The 16,819-nt window shown below is 54.2% G+C and overlaps 4 protein-coding genes across 4 annotated transcripts; all 4 read left to right on the top strand.

Annotated features, from left to right (window-relative positions):
- The first annotated feature begins 518 nt into the window (after window positions 1-518).
- Window positions 519-6,211, top strand: CC84DRAFT_1254571 (uncharacterized protein). The gene is made up of 3 exons (XM_018184476.1): window positions 519-3,633; window positions 3,681-3,950; window positions 4,003-6,211. The coding sequence occupies exons 1-3, from the start codon at window positions 586-588 to the stop codon at window positions 5,944-5,946; spliced, it is 5,262 nt and encodes a 1,753-aa protein (XP_018042630.1). The 5' UTR covers window positions 519-585; the 3' UTR covers window positions 5,947-6,211.
- A 168-nt stretch (window positions 6,212-6,379) lies between these two features.
- CC84DRAFT_1159608 (galactose mutarotase-like protein) lies at window positions 6,380-7,899 on the top strand. Its single transcript, XM_018177281.1, has 4 exons — window positions 6,380-6,903; window positions 6,955-7,272; window positions 7,325-7,447; window positions 7,499-7,899. Exons 1-4 carry the CDS (start codon window positions 6,637-6,639, stop codon window positions 7,751-7,753), a joined length of 963 nt encoding a protein of 320 aa, XP_018042629.1. The 5' UTR covers window positions 6,380-6,636; the 3' UTR covers window positions 7,754-7,899.
- Window positions 7,900-8,297: 398 nt separating this feature from the next.
- On the top strand, window positions 8,298-9,557 carry CC84DRAFT_1079664 (uncharacterized protein; the record flags this gene model as incomplete). The annotated part of the gene is made up of 1 exon (XM_018173857.1): window positions 8,298-9,557. One exon carries the CDS (start codon window positions 8,298-8,300, stop codon window positions 9,555-9,557), a length of 1,260 nt encoding a protein of 419 aa, XP_018042628.1.
- Window positions 9,558-10,077: 520 nt separating this feature from the next.
- Window positions 10,078-13,077, top strand: CC84DRAFT_1171022 (kinase-like protein; the record flags this gene model as incomplete). Its single annotated transcript, XM_018179888.1, has 4 exons — window positions 10,078-10,151; window positions 10,221-12,339; window positions 12,615-12,925; window positions 12,978-13,077. 4 exons carry the CDS (start codon window positions 10,078-10,080, stop codon window positions 13,075-13,077), a joined length of 2,604 nt encoding a protein of 867 aa, XP_018042627.1.
- Between the last annotated feature and the right edge of the window lie 3,742 nt (window positions 13,078-16,819).

The raw sequence follows: 16,819 nt of genomic DNA, 5'->3' as shown, positions 1-16,819 counted from the left end.
ACGAACAGGATGCAACAGAAGGCACATGAACGATTATCAGTAGACGCCGTTTATGTATTATGGATACGCATGGTATAAAGGGTGCGCAGCCACTTGGAGAGTAGAAGGACGAGGAGGACTGACACCCTCGAAGATGCTTTCATCTGCGTGCTGTCCGCGCTATCCCAGAACATCTGATTTGATGGACATGATATTTGCGGATATGGCCGGGACACGGCCGTGTTTCGCGCCTTTGCAAACACACATACGTTGACGCGAGAGTTATCATATAGACCAGTGAGGAGTGACACAAAGCTCCGTTCACGCAGTGAAGACGAATCGGTCATCCAACGCTGCAGGGTCTTCCATTAAACCAGGTCCGGCAGGGCACGTGACGGCGGCGCTCGAGGACGCGCCGGTACGCGACTTGGACGTGGACGTGCAAGGGTCGCGCGCATCGGCCAGCCAGCCATTTCAGCACGGCAGCCCCAGCACGTCCTCCCACCCACGCCCGTCTGCTGCTCTCTACACGCCCGTTGACGCGCGATGCCAGCGCTCGACCTGCTCTCTGTTTTTGTTTCTGCATGATTGTTTTCCAGCATAGCCATGGTGTTTTCCGGTTCCAAGCTTGAGTCCCTTTCCGTACGACCCCCAACGCCGCCGAGGGATATCCACGAAGCCGATCCAGACGCCGAAGAAGTCCTGGATTTCCTCAAAGACCCCTTTGGCACGAAAGAGCCCGTTGCCAAATTACTCGCGGCCAAAACCCTCCTCAACACGCCCCAGACCTCGCCGTCGTCCGAGACGGGCATCCCATCAAGCTCTACACGATCTTCCAGCAGAAAGAAGAAGGTCAACTTCGAGGCTCAGCTAGCCGCGGCAAATGGCAACGTCGTATCCTCGCAGTCCTTCATACCGCTTCACAGCTCGCCTCTGCGTCCTTTACCCCAGACACGCGTGTCGAAGCCGCTCAAATCGATCCTCAAGCCGTCCGACGCCGCGTCCACACCACCACCTGCAGACCAAGGCACACCTATACAAAACCAGTCATTCGCCGAGATGCTGGACTCCGTCATGAAGCAGCTGGCTTCGCAGACCCGCTCCAATCGTTTCGATGGCTATCACTCGCTCCAACGTACCATGCAAGCATACGACAAGCTGCCAGACCCACAGGCTCTGGTTGACAAGATGGGCCTGATAACACAGTTCATAAAGCGGGACATGTATGCTCCAGGTATCAGTGGCACCGGCCTGGATACGCAGCTCCTCCAGCAGGCCTTGAAGTTTCTCATGGCGTTGATCCGCATACAAGAAGTCCGGCCTGCTATGTCGGATGAGTTCTGCAACTTTGTTATTGACCGAATCATCCAAGTTGCCGCAGACCCAAACATGCCAAAGGTGGCTATTAACACGCACTTGGCCGTGCTAATGCAACAGAACTTTCGACCGAGGACGATGACACCCATGCGTGTAGAAAGAATTCTGGATGTTATGGATACGATAGAAGAGCGTGTTTCCGGACTTTCTGTCTTAGCATACCGGGTTCGAATCTTCAGAAAATTGATCCAGCAACGGCCGGAAGTAATGTCGAAGAATACGGAGCGATGGTTCAAGCACACTGTCAAGGCTTTGCTTTCCACACATAAAGACATCAATCAGAGCGCTCTAGACACCATCATATCCTCTGCTAAAGCTTTCGGCAACGATCGGCAAGTCACCATGTCCGTTCTTCTTGTCATGAACAAGGTCAGAAGCGACGGAGAAACAGCTATACATGGGATGGCGAAGGAACTGCAAAAGTTGCTAGGCTCGGACAATGCCGCAATGGCCCCTCAAATTTGGTCGGCTGTCACGTCGTTACTTCCCGGCTGCCTCGACAAAGGTCAATTTTCCGCCATTGCTGAATGGCTGAAGGTTTTTGAGATGCTTTTCAGATCTACCAGGGAGGATGTCAAGATACAGGCCAACGTTGCCCTTGGCTTCCTCGTATATGCAGTACAGTTGAAGGAGAACACACCACAAGTGTGGTCAAAGATGCTTGTCAGGATTTCCCAATCTCAACTTGAGCACCAGCGCGGCAAGAAAACAGAAAGGGATGCAGCGACAGCCGCCTATTTTGCTTTGCTGTACCATGCCTTTGGACCCACCGCGACGCACAAACAGCTGGATCGATACTGGTTGGATTTTGTTGCCGATTTCTGGAGACCACTTGTCCGGCCATCGTCTACCGGCCACTCGTCACTGAAGCACGCGTTTGCTGCTTGTCGGGTCGCGTCAGCTCTGTTCAAGGGCAACCGAAAACCCTGCGATCCGCAGAGGACCCTAGACCTACGACCGCAGGCTATGTTGCAGCTTCAGGACTTACCGACATTGGATCCCAAATGGGTACGGAAGTCCGTTCCTTCTATCCTAGAATTCGTGGAGGTGCTTCTAGACGTAACACCATGGACAACTGACGATTGCAAAGACGAGCCGGCGAAGACGATGTGGCTCTCTCTATTGAACTCGTTGAACACCGCGAGCAGCCAAGAGGTCATGGTCTCGAACGATTCCAAGGATGCAATGGCACACCTGGTCAATTCCCTACGACGTATATGGGACGGACATGCTGCGCAATTGGCGCTATCCCAGCAAAAAGAGGATAGTTGGGCTGACAAGTACTGCTTTCTGTTGGAAACGGTTGTCATGAAGCTCGGTGCAGTGCGCTTTTCTGACAAATGTCTTGCACGCAACGAACAGAATGACTTTGAGGCTGCTGCGACACCGTCTCATCGTTCTCGATTACACGGTCCTCGTACATCACCACTTCTCTACTTCGTCGATTTACTTATCAACCAGTCCGAAGGCAAATTGTCTGACTCGCTAAGGCTGCGGGCATTGAAAGTACTGGTCAAACCTTGTTTTGATGCCCAGAATACACGCTTGAGCAAATTGGAGTTGGTTCGCGATTGTTCCACCCTGGTCGATGCGTCCACACGAACTCCTCTTTCTGACAGCTTCTGGTCAATAGCCTGTACTTTGTTGACCGCTTGTCTTCAGGCAAACACATCGGATGGGAAGGAGCAAGGGTCTCGACAACTGGGTAAAGAGTACAATGTCGTCGTTGAGGCAATCTCTTTGGGCTTCGCGTATCTGTCGAGAGAGCCTGCAGGGGAGCTACTTCTCAGCTCTCTTACGGACACGGTCCGACGAGAAGCTGGCGAGGGTGCCGTGATACTCGCTGTCGTCGAAAAGATGTCAGAGAATGTCCTAAAGCGCACTGGAATGGAAGCCAAGGTCACCTGCCTACCATTTCTCAGCGTCATCTTGCGCAATCTTCCTACATCAATCGCCCGCAGGATTGTTGAGCAGGGGCGCCAGAATCTTTGGCCTTCAACTTCTACATCAGGGAGATCCGCTGACTTCGATCCCTATAATCACCTCTACGATGCAATAGTGTCTATTGGATCTGCCGCGTATGAACATTTGAACGCGGACGACGCAAATATAACGGGCAGTTACATCGAAGCATTGGCGACCTCAGTGCGACAGTGCCCACCATCTTTACTCGCTGTGTACTTGCGGAAAACCCAGGAGGCCATACGCTGGTGGATCGAGGATCCCGAGAGGAAATTACAATCAAGGACTGCGTGGATCAAGGTCCTACAAACCTCAGTAAGTCTGTGTTAATATTTTGATAGGACGCTTCTAACGATGGGCAGGTGTTGCATTTGTGGCAAGAGGTCTGTGCTGCCATGCACAAATTGCCGCGAAATAATGGCCAGATTCTTATTCATTTAGAGCCATTGATCACAAGCGGCTTTGTGAGCCGAAGACGCGGGATCGTTGAATCATCGATTGCCGCGTGGAATGCAACCTTTGGTAGAGAACAGGCACTGCGCTACCCATCGAGACTCGAAGAGACTTTGCGTCGATTGGGTAGTACAACTGAACTCTCTTTGCCCGGCCTTGAAGTACGGGAGGGCGATGATGTAAGTTTGCTAACGAAAGCGACATTCTTTAGAACGCTGCTCACTCAAACAGGTTATTGCGCCATCAATCTATGATTCCGACAGTAACACCGATGCGTCTGAGCCCAAGAAGCGAACGCCGCGTGTAAAAGTAGCTCCCTTTAAGATAACAAAATCGTCACGGAAATCTCGCTCTAAATCCCGGTCTCCCATGGTGCCTAGCACCAGCACCAAGAAGGTTTCGTCTGGACGAACACCAAAGGGTCGTCTTCGCCATGAAAACTCCCAACTTCAATTCGAACCCATCATCTCTTCACCATCGAATCCGAACGACCAGGAGTCGCAGATACTGACCGAGCGTCAACGGGAAGTGTACGAACGACAGATGCGCTCATCCAACGTATATGTCGACATGCGCTCTATGTCACCTCGACCAGCGCAAATCGCGCGTGCTCGCTCACCTCTCGAATTTCATTCCGATGCCATGAGCGTTGATAGTTTACCGGCAGTAACATCCCGGACCCCACTGAGAAACGTACGGGCTCTAGGAGAGATGGAGGTTTTTGTGGGTTCGTCGCCAACTCCACAAGCACGTACCCGCTCCCACGAGGTAGTGAGCGACCGAACTAGTATGGCTACACCTACTGCGGTGCGCACAGCCCAATCTGCCCATGATCACGAAGAACTAGGCTCGTCGCCTCCAAGGTTCGAAAAGGAGACCGTACATCAAACCCGTGGATCCCAACTTCGGGACGAGGTCGAGAGCTTCGAAGCGAACCATGGCACGGGTGATCGATATGGAGGCTCTTCCATGTCCTTCGATGATGGAATGACCATCGATGAGGCCGACTTCTTGACAGGGACCCCTGACGGGGATCCTGACAAGGCAGTAGAGGAGCATACATCCGAAATCGACGCCTCCGATATACCCAGCTCAACGCTGGACCTTCAGTTGACTGCGCAGCTGGACGCTGAGATACAAGCCCAAGAGTATGCTGCCGTTACCAAGACGCCATCTCAACAGCTCCCTAGCAAAGATGAAAGCACTGTGCTTGACCTTCCGGTAACCGAGAGCGGTCAGTCGAACACTGACACTACTAGCACTAGCCGTGTCGGAGACTCTTTCTCTAGCCTGGCGGCAGACTCAGAAACCTCGCAGGTACGCAGCCTGCGTCGTTCTGGGCGAACTCCATCCACATCCAGCCCTCAGTCGGTCAATGCAAAGAAGCGCAAATCATCTTCGGGGCGTGGCCCCGGCAGGCCTAAGAAGAACAAGACTGAAGAATCACCTAGCAATGGTGTGGCCACAACGCCTCAAGTACAGGCTATCTCGTCAAATGGCTCTGCAGCATCTCCGACACCTACCGGTCGTACAATCATTGTACCCGACACAACGCGTGCCCAGAGTAACCGCCGCTCAGCTTCGTTGCTGGGTCGGGTCGAGAACAGACCTGAGGACGTCGTTGTGGAAGACACCCCAGCGCCCAAACGAGCACGTCGAAGCATCGACAAGGACGTGAGCGAAGCGAGGCAGAGTACGCCTACGACTTCTCATCAATCGAGGACGATGCGCCTTGGCCATGTCCGAGTCACGCCCCGACATTCTGATGCTCCATCCGCGGTCCGCGATTCCTCTGCTGCGGCCGGAGACGTGGACATGCAGCACATAACACATGAAACGTCTGCTTCGGTAGAAACGCCGCTCGATGTGGGCGAACAGAATGCACATGTTGCACTGCAGCTGCCAGACGCAACACGTGCCGCTAGTCAAGTGCACGAGAGCCAGGCTCAACTAGCCTCGCACAGCGCAGCCACACCTAGCCGCTCCTTCGCGGAGCGCGTCATTCTTACCCCGCGAAGCATTATCGACAAACTCAAAGCATTCAAGGATGCACTTTTTGGGGCACCTCAACTAGCGCTCAATCGGCAGGAGCACCGCGAAGTGGACGATTTGATGTTCGACATCAGGAGGGCTGTTCACGCTGCTGGTGCACGGGGGGAGGAAACAAGCCAGTAGTACACGGTATTGCTAGGTAGGATCGCACGCTTGCGGGACGTGATAGGTCTTTAGGATGAATAGGAGGATGCATGATACCTGTATGTAATGTTGGGATACAGCCGGTGGACTGGGCTGCCTCTGGGTTGGTAGATAGTGACGAGTATGGCGAAAGGACTCTGCCCGGCAAAAGCAACTAAGCAAGTGTGTGTGCCGTATGCCAGACCGCGTGCGTGTAACTCACCAGCTCGACAGTGCTGGCAACTGAAGGTGAAGACGCTGCAGGTGATGGATGTCGGGTGTCTGTGGGCCGTGGAGTTGCAGCTTTGGGCCCAATGGTGAGGGATGGACGCGCTTAGGCGAGCTGCAAAGCAGCCACATCCCTGAGGCGCTATCGTTTCAGGTGAAGCATGTCGCCGTGGTGGGGCAGCTCCCAAACTACCCCTCCTGCCCTGCCCTGCCCTCGGACTGCGGCCACATCTCTCACAGCGCGTTGTTGTCTGTATAAATTGCGAGCGCTGGACCCTGGCCTCTTTCGCCTAAGAATAGCACCTTCCCTTCTTCTAGAACTTCTAATACTCCCTCAACCCGGCCTGCAACTCCCACCGTTGCCAGCTCAGTACACTCACCCCGCCTCCGTCCTAGCTTCAACCCAGCTCCGACCTCGATACCCAAATCGCAGCATCTCAGCAGTCTCATATCTACCCCAAGATGGTTGACCGTACCAACCGCCCCTCGGCCCTCAAGGCCACCGACGCCGCCGGACCCGAAGCGCAAATCGACATTGTCGGCTCTGGCGCGAGTTCCAAGGTGATTGCGACGCTGCCCTCTGGCGAGAGCGTCGAGGTGCTGCTGTTCGGTGCGACGGTGACGAGCTGGAAAAGCAATGGCGGCAAGACGGAGAACCTGTGGTTGAGCGAGAAGGCAGCTCTCGACGGCAGCAAGGCCGTACGAGGAGGCGTGCCCGTCGTGTTCCCTGTGAGTACCAGCGCTCAAAACCTCCTCCTGGCTTGGCTGACACAATTCAAGGTCTTCGGGCCCCCGCCCAAGTCTGGCCACCCCACTTCCTCTCTCCCACAGCACGGTTTCGCGCGGACATCGCGATGGGAGTTTCTCGGCAAGTCGGCCGCCGAAGACGCCCTCGGTTCCGATTCGGTCAAGCTCGACTTCGGCCTGTACAGCTCCGGTCTCACGGACGAGGCACGTAAGGCGTGGCCGCTCGATTTTGGCCTAGTATACAGCGTGACTCTGTCAAAGGACAGCTTGCAGACGGTCATCAACGTCCGCAACGAGGGTGAGCAGAGCTTCGAATTCCAGTTTCTGCTACACACATACTTCAAGATTCAGGTGCGTTTCTCTGTGGTAGATCGCTCGCTTCACGCTGATACTTTTCTTGTAGGACATCTCCAAGGTCGCAGTCAACGGATTGCTTGGCGTTACGTACGTCGATAAGGTACTCAATGCTACCGAGCACAAGCAGTCCGACAACTCTATCAAGATCACTGGCGAAGTCGACCGAGTGGTAAGTCCAGCTGTACCAGACGACGAAATCCAAACCCTAACACGAAAGCAGTATGCCAGCATCCCTCAGGATACCACCTCCATCGTTGAAGATGGCAAACCTCGCTTCGATGTCGTGCGTGACAACCTCCAAGATACCGTCGTCTGGAACCCTTGGATCGAGAAGGCGAAGTCGATGGGTGACTTCTCGCCCGACGATGACTACAAGCATATGGTGTGTGTAGAAGTTGGCGCAGTCCAGGGCTGGCAGAAGCTGGACAAGGGTGAGGTGTTCGAGGGTGGGCAGACGATCAGAAGCCTGCTTTGAGAGGTTGTGGTATAGGTGCCTGGTTGGAGGCTTGAGAATGAATAGACAAGATGGACAATGTGGATAATGAATTCATGAACATAGCATGCTGGCAAATGTAGAGACCAACATCCAATCGTCCCACTTCTTGGAAGTGTTGCCCTGGCTTTTCCATGTTCATTAACGTGAGAGACATGTTATGAGTACGCTTCAATAGACCAGAATTCTCGACATATCAGGTTTCAAGTGCGGAATGACTGAAATTCGCCGTCAGACGTATTCACTTGGAGAATTCAAGTTTTACGAGCAATCTTGGAAGCACTGGGTTCAGCTGACTAATTGCGGCCAGCCTTGCTTGTATTCCGCCCCCAACAATCTCCCAGAAAAATGTCTCCAAATTCCTTGACACCAACACTACATCTCAACTATGCCTGCTCGGACGAATGCATGTGCGATATGCCGCAAAAAGCGCATAAAATGCGACGCCACGCTTCCCCAATGTCTCATGTGCATCAAGTTTGGCCGCAACTGTCCCGGACCTAGCAACGGACCCATCATTGTAGACATGACCAATTCGACCATGACTGGACAGAAGAGGAGAAAGAAACGGGAGAAATACGTGATGCAGACGGTGTGGGAAGTGCTCCCTGAACAGGTAGTCTCGTCAATATCGACTATGACCATGCAAATCTCACAGCGACATGCGCTAAACGAGAATTTCTACGGGAACTTCCTGGCTTATTTTACCACAGCCGGCGAGGCAGGCGATATTCAGAACCGCCAGACGTGGTTACACCGGCTTCCGGATTTTGCGGCCGATGGGAGCAATGGCGCGCTTGAACTCGCGGTACGGGCTACGGCCTCAACATTCTCCTTCGCAAAAACAAGACATCCCCCGCTCATGCAGGACGCCCTCAAGCTTTATGGGCGATCGCTGAATCAACACGTCCATATTTTGAAGACTAAGAAGAAAGTTACCTTGCATACGGTTTCTACCTCCGTAATGCTGAGTATCTTCGAGGCGATGAATGCCACAACCGCGAGTGCGTACCGGCAGCATATCAGCGGTGCTGCTGAATTAGTAAGATTAGCCGGTCCAGGAGAGTGTTGTAACGGTGTGCTGTGCCAGCTGTTCTTTCACATCAGGGTACAGATGGCATTTGTGTACCTCACAACTAAACAAGAAGACAAATACAGCATCTGTTCGGAGGAAGTGCTACGCGAATCATTGTCTTACTTCTACAAGTTTCCCGTTTTCCAGAGGCTGATCAACCACATTACCAGGCTGACAGCGCTGTATTTACAGCTAGAGGACAATGACAATAGACGGACACCGGATCTAATGGATCTGGAGGAATACATGCAGATTAAGAGCGACGTCGATGCGCTTTGGTTCGAATACGAGCTATCAGCCGAAGAGCAAGGCCAGTCCCTCTTCTGGGTAACACCCTCAGGTTCAACCGAATACCGCGACGCGTATACAGCGCTTTGCGTCGCCTACTTCGCGTCTGCACGTGCACTATTCTCTATACTGGCTCCAAGGCTTGCGGCGAGTTACCTCGACTTCACGGACCACTACCAACAGATGATAGACATAGCGGAGTACCTAGGCGGACTCAAGATTGGGTGCGCCTTCATGAGGATGGCCACACCACTTTATCTTGTAGCCATGCATGCAAATAATAAAGAGCAAAGGGAGATTGCGATAGGGATTTTTGAGGAATGGAGGGTGGTTGGGCTGGGAGGAATGAGCGCATTAGCTTTGGAAAGCATTTATCGAAGGCAAGGGCTGGACAAAGGGGAAATTGCTATCCGTGTGCGATGAGCGTAGACCCAGCAGCTTTTTGGTGTGGATCTAAGGTGTTTGCATCGGATGAGAAAGGCGCTGCATTCTCTTGAGTACATGTCGGTGGTGTGACAATATATCCAGGGATATATGGATGAGCCGCGATTAGGAATTGTTGCACCATTGTCTACGCAACCGCCGTAGGACTTGTTCGGCGGCAAAAGAAAATTCGACCCCGTGTATCAAGCATGGTGTGGCGGTGACGGTCAGTACGTACCTCAATATACAAGTTTCCGCTTCTGGACAACTCGTGTTCTTTGCGATTCTTTGGAAAGCATCCCCCTGCTCTGACGTCGGACCTTCCGCGCCGCAGATCCCCGCCACGACCACAATACAAACAAACAAAAGGCCATGCGCGTCACGGGCTTGGATGAAGCCAGCGCAACGCCTTATCGTTGGCAGCCCTGCCCTCGCGTGAGACTGACAGCTTCGCGCGAACGCTGACCGCAATATTCAAGCGGACCACCGCCCACGCCCCCGCACTGCTGTCGCCATACGTATGGAGGACCGCGAATACCCGCGCCAGATGTCGCTGGTGCCGTACGTGCCAGCCGAGTCGCGGGAGATTGTTTTGTGAGTGTCTTGCCTCTGCACCCCGCTCCGCTGTTGGCTTCGTCGAATATGGGCTCATCATCGTCACAGACGCCATGGCGCCGCTGTCGTGGTATACGACCAGCTCTCCCGGCAGCTTTCCCTCCGCGATGCCTCGCACTCGGCCGATATGGAAAACCCCTCCTGTCCGTACTGCCACCGCCCATACCGCGAGGACCTGCCCACCGACAGCGATGACGGCGACGAGCACGAACACGGGCAGTACCAGGATGCGCAAGCCGGCTTCGTCAACCCTGGGTACTTCCAGATGCTGCGCCGTAGCCAGCCCAGCTCCGCAGAGGTTTCGCGCCCGTCGTCGCCGCATAAACAGCTGGCACCAGCGCCCATAAGCGGCGTGGGCGGCCAACTACATGCGCCTGAAGGCGCCGAATTTGTGGGCAGCACGCCAGCAACGCAGAAGCAACACAACATCTCGAAGCATGCTTTCAGTCCCAACTACTTCAAAACCTTCTTTGTAGAAGAGCGCGAACTGGGAAGAGGTGGGAAGGGTGTCGTCTTGTTGGTACGCCACGTGCTGGATAAGGTCGATCTAGGCGTATTCGCATGTAAGCGGGTGCCAGTGGGCGATGACCACGAATGGCTGGAGAAGGTTCTGATCGAGGTGCAGCTACTGCAAAACCTCTCACACCAGAACCTCGTTTCTTACCGGCATGTATGGCTCGAGGACTACAAAATCAACACCTTTGGTCCTAGCGTTCCATGTGCGTTCATCTTGCAGCAGTATTGCAATGGGGGCGATCTGCACAGCTATATTCTGGGCGGAATGGGCAAGACGATGAGCACGGAGCAGCTCAAGGAGCGCCTGAGGAGGCGATCCAAAGGGCAGATGGAAGATCCTCAGAATCTGAACGGGCCGCGAAGAATGCACTTCGAAGAGATCATATCGTTTTTCAAGGACATTACGTCTGGGCTGAACCACCTACACGCGAACGGGTACATCCATCGGGACCTCAAGCCAAGCAATTGCTTGCTGCACAACACTGGGCGAAAGGTTCGCGTTTTGGTCAGCGATTTTGGAGAAGTACAGGCTGCGAATGTTACGAGGAAGAGCACCGGTGCTACGGGCACCATATCGTACTGCGCGCCTGAAGTGCTGCGGCATGTGATGCCACAGGGGCCCCTTGGCAACTTCACCACCAAATCGGACATCTTCTCCCTAGGAATGATAGTCTACTTCATGTGCTTTGCGCGGCTACCGTACCAAGAGGCGGATGGCATTGACGAGGATAACGAGGATTTGGATAAGCTTCGAGCTGAGATTTCCGAATGGGTTGGTTTCGACGATGAAAGAAGGGTTCGCACAGATCTGCCTGAGAAACTGTATCGTTCTCTCAAACATCTACTCGCGTTAAAACCAGACGAGCGACCCACAACAGAAGAGATTTTGCGCGCTTTAAAAACGCCCTCTCTTCTCGACGAGTTCAGCGGCTTCGCTGGCCCTTCTAGCCTGGATGATGTGGGCAGCAGGATATCGAGAGCAGACACTCCGACTCCGGCTCCCTCACCCGCTCATCGAAAAAGAAGTTCAGTACAGTATGCCCGCCCAGGTCGTTCAAAACTAAGTCACAACGCCTCGGTTACAGGCCACACTTCGCCCAGTCCACCACCCCCGGAAATCGAAAATGAGCGAGCCACTACACCTCCAGACTCAGCAGGGTCCGTCATCTTGCGCCCACGCAAAGCCGATCTACCGCCACCACTATCCACCCACCGTCACCGTAGCCCCTCATCAGGGCTATCCCCGCGTCTTATGCTCCCACCACCTCCGCCTCGTAACCTTCACACACGCTTCTCCACCCTTCTACATAATCCGACCTTTGTCAGTATTGCTAAGATATCCCTGTTCATTGCAAAAGCATTCTCGTTGTTTAGTCCTTGTCAGCCATACGCGACGGATCCATGGGTAGTGTATCCGTTGCTCTGCTTCGCTTCTTTGGACTTCTTGCTTCTGGGATTCGGCTTCAGGTTTCGGGGCCAATATAGGGGACTTGGAGGTCTGGCAGGGTCGCTCCTACTGTTTCTGTTGCATGCAGCAGTCGTTGGAATGCTGATGAAGTGGAATAGGCTGTGCTTGAGGCGAGTTGCTTGGGCGGAGCAGGAGATTGGAGGTTATCGGGATGTGGACGGGATCATGAAGCTTCCGTGGGAGGTTCGTGTGATGAACGAGTGAAGACGTATGAAATGGACGATATCTCCCTAAATAAATTCAACGCTGCAATAATACCGTGCTGCTTCAATGTCCCATTTCCTTCTTGAAGTCAGCATACTATACGAGTTTCTCTCACCTGTGTGCCGGAACTATGGTCGTTGCTGTGGCTGCATCTTTTCCGACGTGAAGGCTATTCGATAGCGCCGCAAACGCCGCAAATTCATATGCGATTCAGCCTGAGCTCCTACTCTACTCAAAACAGCTCCTTCTCCCAGCCCGAACATCACGCCAGCGGTGATCCCCACGAGCTTTTCATCTTCACATCAAGCAGCCTATCGGCCCACAAGATGTATCTCATCAACTTCCTCCTCGCGTATCTCGGCTTTCTCGCCACCTATACCGCCGCCATCCCTTCTCGACCCGACCCCGCCGACGACCGCGGCGACTTCTGCGCAACCGCATACGGCTATCTCCTCCCCGAGGGTGTAAATATCTACAAGAACACGTGCGGCAGCATCAGCTCGAACCCGTCCGCCACTGTCACCAATGCCCAGAATGTCAATTGCGTTACGTGCTGGTTCTTTGCGTAAGTTTATGAAAGAATCGATGGGTGGATTGAGAAAGCTGATACTGAGCAGAGGTGATAACTGCGGGGGCGACGTCGTGTGGTACGGTCTGGTTGCGCCAAAGGAGAAGATCTATTTCAACCCGGCAAGGAGCTATGTCTGCAGGAAGTGAGGTGGAGGAGGTGTGGCCTCTCGAGCTGAGGGAGATGAACAGGCAAGAAGTCGAGAGTTGAGGACATCTAGGCGGTGTGGATTTCTGAGGAGCTGGCATGGAGAACGGAGTAGCATGGATCGAAGTGCACACAAAAAATACTTTGTAAGTGATGACTCCGGTAGCAGCGTGTGATATTTTCACTATGGACATGGGCAGACCGCTCAATCACTGTAGGACTCCATTCCAGTCTCCAACAAATCAATTCAGGTGGAAATCATGAATGTGAAACATGGTGGGGCGGGTGCATGGCCGCACGTGAGAGCGCTCCGTTCGGGCGTAGCGTCGGCGCTTTGATGTGTTTACCCCCGATGTTATCATCCTCGTCAACACGTCCCCAGCCGTTTGAATTCCCGCATCGCACTTTCCATAGAGCGCGCCAGGCCGCATCTCTTGCCCGTGCTTGCGATTGCTGCTTGAATATCATCCCTGCTTCACTATTACAAGAAACATCTCTTTATATCCCCTAAATCCCAGATCTGCTACGCGACGCGCCTGCACTTGGCTGCCCGCAGCCTCAAATTCACACAATGCAGTCGTCTCCACCCTATAGCGAGGGAAAAGCAAGAGCGATACGGGAGCTCTCTCAGAGTTTGAACCACAGCCAGCGGTCGCTCTCGTCGGTGCATTCGGCGCCGAGCGAGTCAAATCCAACTAAACGCTCCGGCTTTGGCGACACAACGGACGACTTCTTCAACGACCCCAACGTTCTGATGTCAACACAGCACAACATAGACGACGAGACAAACACACTTCCCAGATACCCACGCATACGCTCCACTGCGAAAAAAGCTACCGCGTGGCGCATGCCTCAGCCCGAGATCAACCCAGATACCTCAATGGTCAACAAAGAGTTCGGCGATTTCGACCACAGCATTTCCGACGACGAGATTGATGCCATCGAACAGGCACGCGGCGATCACCGCAGCAATCGCGGCACACCAGCTAGGATCAGTTCCCGCGGCTTCGACAGCCTCTACGACATCACACCTCCCACTGGTCGGTCACGCAAATCGTACGCAGCCGAGACAGGCAGCCTTCGCCGCGACGCGCAAATTCGACGCGCTTCGCGCAACGATATGGACAACGGCGCATCCCCGCGTCCGGGCAGTACGCGCAACTCGCCTGCGCTTTCGTCCAAGCAAGAACGCAAACGCGCGTCTCTTGCTCAACTCCACGCGAAGTTGTCCGAGGACGAATCATCGTTCATGCAGGAGCGGCCGCCCACCACTACATTCCAGCACAGCACAAGCACGCGATGGGGCAACCCGCGAAGCCGACAGACCTCACTTCAAATGGATGGAAATGCTGACGCGTCACAACACCTCACCGCCACACCGCGATCACGGCCCGCTACCGCGCAGAATCCCACCGCGCAGTCCTTCATTCTCCCCGATCTTCCAAACCTCACTGAGCTGGTATCCGGTGTGTTCGAAGACGGTACGCCCGTGTTCTCCAAGAACGCGCCGACGAGGTCGCGGTTTGCTGCGCCTGGTAAAGGTGGTAATGGGGGTCGACAACCTTCGCACATTCCAGTGGACAGCGTGCCGATTCCCAAGGACGAAAAAGCTATTTTTGCGGCTCTCCAGCTGTTGCAAGACAAGGTGGCCCAGATGGAGCACGAGCGTGCGGAACAGGAGAAGAAGATTGAAGACCAGGAACAAGAGATCATCGAGTTGAAGGTTTCAGCGGAAGCCCAAGCTCAGTACAGGCGGAGCGACAGTGCACTAGGTTCCACAGATGGAGAGGGTTCTGGCAAAGCATCGTGGAAGGTTGAGAAGACGCGTATGTGTATAACCACTCACCGTGTTCACCATAGAGCTAACGCGAGATGGACAGGGCTCGATGCAACAGTACAGACACTGCGTACCAAGCTAGATCGTACAGAGCGCAAGATCGCCGTGGTCGAGATCGAGAAGAAACGCCTTAACGCCGAACGGGACAATATGGCGAGCCAGCTCGGCGTGGCCTTCCAGACTTGCGAGGAATTGAAGGTCGACAAGCAGGCGCTGAATGCCGAAAACGGAGCTCTCCGCGAGCAAATCGACATGCTCAGGGCTGAGATCGAGCACCTTCGAGACGAGCTAGAGCAGGAGCAAGCCCAGTACCGCGACGAAACGGTCAACCTCCGACGGCAATTGGAGCAGACTGAAGATGCTACTCAGCGACAGAACATTACTCTCCAAGCTGAGTTACGCACCGCTCGCGCTCAACAAGATGAGCAGACACAGCAACTTGCAAGGAAAGAGGCCGAGCTTCGTAAAGCTCGTCAAGAGCAAGCCGAGTATGCCAGGCTCCAAGCTGACCACGAAGCCCTGAGGACGCAGCTGGCCACTTTGAAAGCGAAGCGAGAGGCTGATCTTCTTCGCTGGACGGAACAGGAAGCTTCTTTGAAAGAGAAGGTAGAGCGAAGGGACGAGACTATCCGCCATTTCCAGGACAACACGCAGGAACAGACGAATGAGGCCATGCGACTCGAGAACCAGCGACTCCGCGATGAGCTTGCTCAAGAGGCTGCGCAACACGACGAAGACAATCAACGTTGGGCAGAGAAGGAAAAGACCCTGAACCGCAAGATCGCTCAGCGTACTTCAACTGTTCGGGAAACCCTCGATATGACTCGCGAGATAATGTCGATGCGTGAGGCAAACGGCCAATCCTCGAACGTCCGCCGAACCGCGACCGCCGGCCAAGAGAACATTTTCGATGAGCCCATTCAACGGAAGCCTAGCCATCGTCGCGATGAGAACATTCGTTCTCGGATCAGGAGCCGTGTTCAGGAAGAGTCGCGGGCTAGCCGAGCAAATGCTTCATTCCAGTCCAGCCAGTTCGAAGAGAGCCCGCGAAAGTCGTACATGAAGACTACTAAGACCGCTCGCAGCGTCTCCGCTCCCATGTCCCAGCATAAGAAGTACGTTGAGGAGAATGGCAGTGATGTAGAGTCTACAACCGACATCTCCCTTGCTCCACGCGTGATCCATCACGAGAAGCGGAGCGGTTCGTCTGCAAGGAGGCCTTCAAACACCGTTCGAGCACCTCCGGATCTGGAATATACTGAGTTGAGTTTCATCTCTGGCGCGGCAATCGCAGATCTACGTCGTCAACTTGAAGAGGAGCGCGCCGCTATGCGTGGTCGTCCAGCATCGGTGCCTCTGGTTAATCGCGAGAACACCGTGCGCTCTCAGAGGACTGCTCGTGATGAGACTGTCCGTTCAGAGAAGATTGGTCGCGAGGATACAGTACGCTCTGTAGCCTCCGAAAAGAGCGCCTGCCAACCTTCTCTACCTCGCAAATCGTCTATGAAAGACGTTACGAAAACCATTCTGACACAGTTCGAAGAGGACTTCACCGGCGATGCGTCTGTCCTAGACAATGCTAATGGCGAGGCAACCCAGACCAATCAGTCTGCCATCGACGCATCAATGCTCAGCAACACGAGCCGTCGTCGCCGCAGCGCTCCTACGGAGATGACCTCGGCCTTCATCATACCCGATCTCACGCTCGGTATCCGCAAGCAAGGATCCACCAAGGTCGAGATCACGCAAAATCTTAACATGAAGCATCACGACAATGAGAACTGCACCGTCTGCCGCCGTACCGAGGCAAACGCAACCACAGAGTCTCTCCGAGTTCCCAAGCTCGTCCCTGTCTCATCACGAATGCCCGACGATGCAGACGCTACTATGCGCCCCGCCCGCTCACC

This window comes from Paraphaeosphaeria sporulosa, assembly GCF_001642045.1.
Source record: "Paraphaeosphaeria sporulosa strain AP3s5-JAC2a unplaced genomic scaffold CC84scaffold_1, whole genome shotgun sequence".
NCBI lineage: Eukaryota > Fungi > Ascomycota > Dothideomycetes > Pleosporales > Didymosphaeriaceae > Paraphaeosphaeria > Paraphaeosphaeria sporulosa.
Note: the sequence above shows the minus strand (reverse complement) of the source record. Positions and strands in the feature narration are given on the sequence as shown.

What these genes read in the sequence shown, in the direction of transcription:
- CC84DRAFT_1159608 (XM_018177281.1), top strand. Translation starts at nt 6,637, where the DNA reads ATGGTTGACCGTACCAACCGCCCCTCGGCCCTCAAGGCCACCGACGCC. An exon ending in GCGTGCCCGTCGTGTTCCCT is followed by an intron (nt 6,904 to 6,954) that starts GTGAGTACCAGC and finishes ACACAATTCAAG; the next exon opens with GTCTTCGGGCCCCCGCCCAA. An exon ending in CTGGCGAAGTCGACCGAGTG is followed by an intron (nt 7,448 to 7,498) that starts GTAAGTCCAGCT and finishes ACACGAAAGCAG; the next exon opens with TATGCCAGCATCCCTCAGGA.
- CC84DRAFT_1254571 (XM_018184476.1), top strand. Translation starts at nt 586, where the DNA reads ATGGTGTTTTCCGGTTCCAAGCTTGAGTCCCTTTCCGTACGACCCCCA. An exon ending in TCAAGGTCCTACAAACCTCA is followed by an intron (nt 3,634 to 3,680) that starts GTAAGTCTGTGT and finishes AACGATGGGCAG; the next exon opens with GTGTTGCATTTGTGGCAAGA. An exon ending in AAGTACGGGAGGGCGATGAT is followed by an intron (nt 3,951 to 4,002) that starts GTAAGTTTGCTA and finishes TCACTCAAACAG; the next exon opens with GTTATTGCGCCATCAATCTA.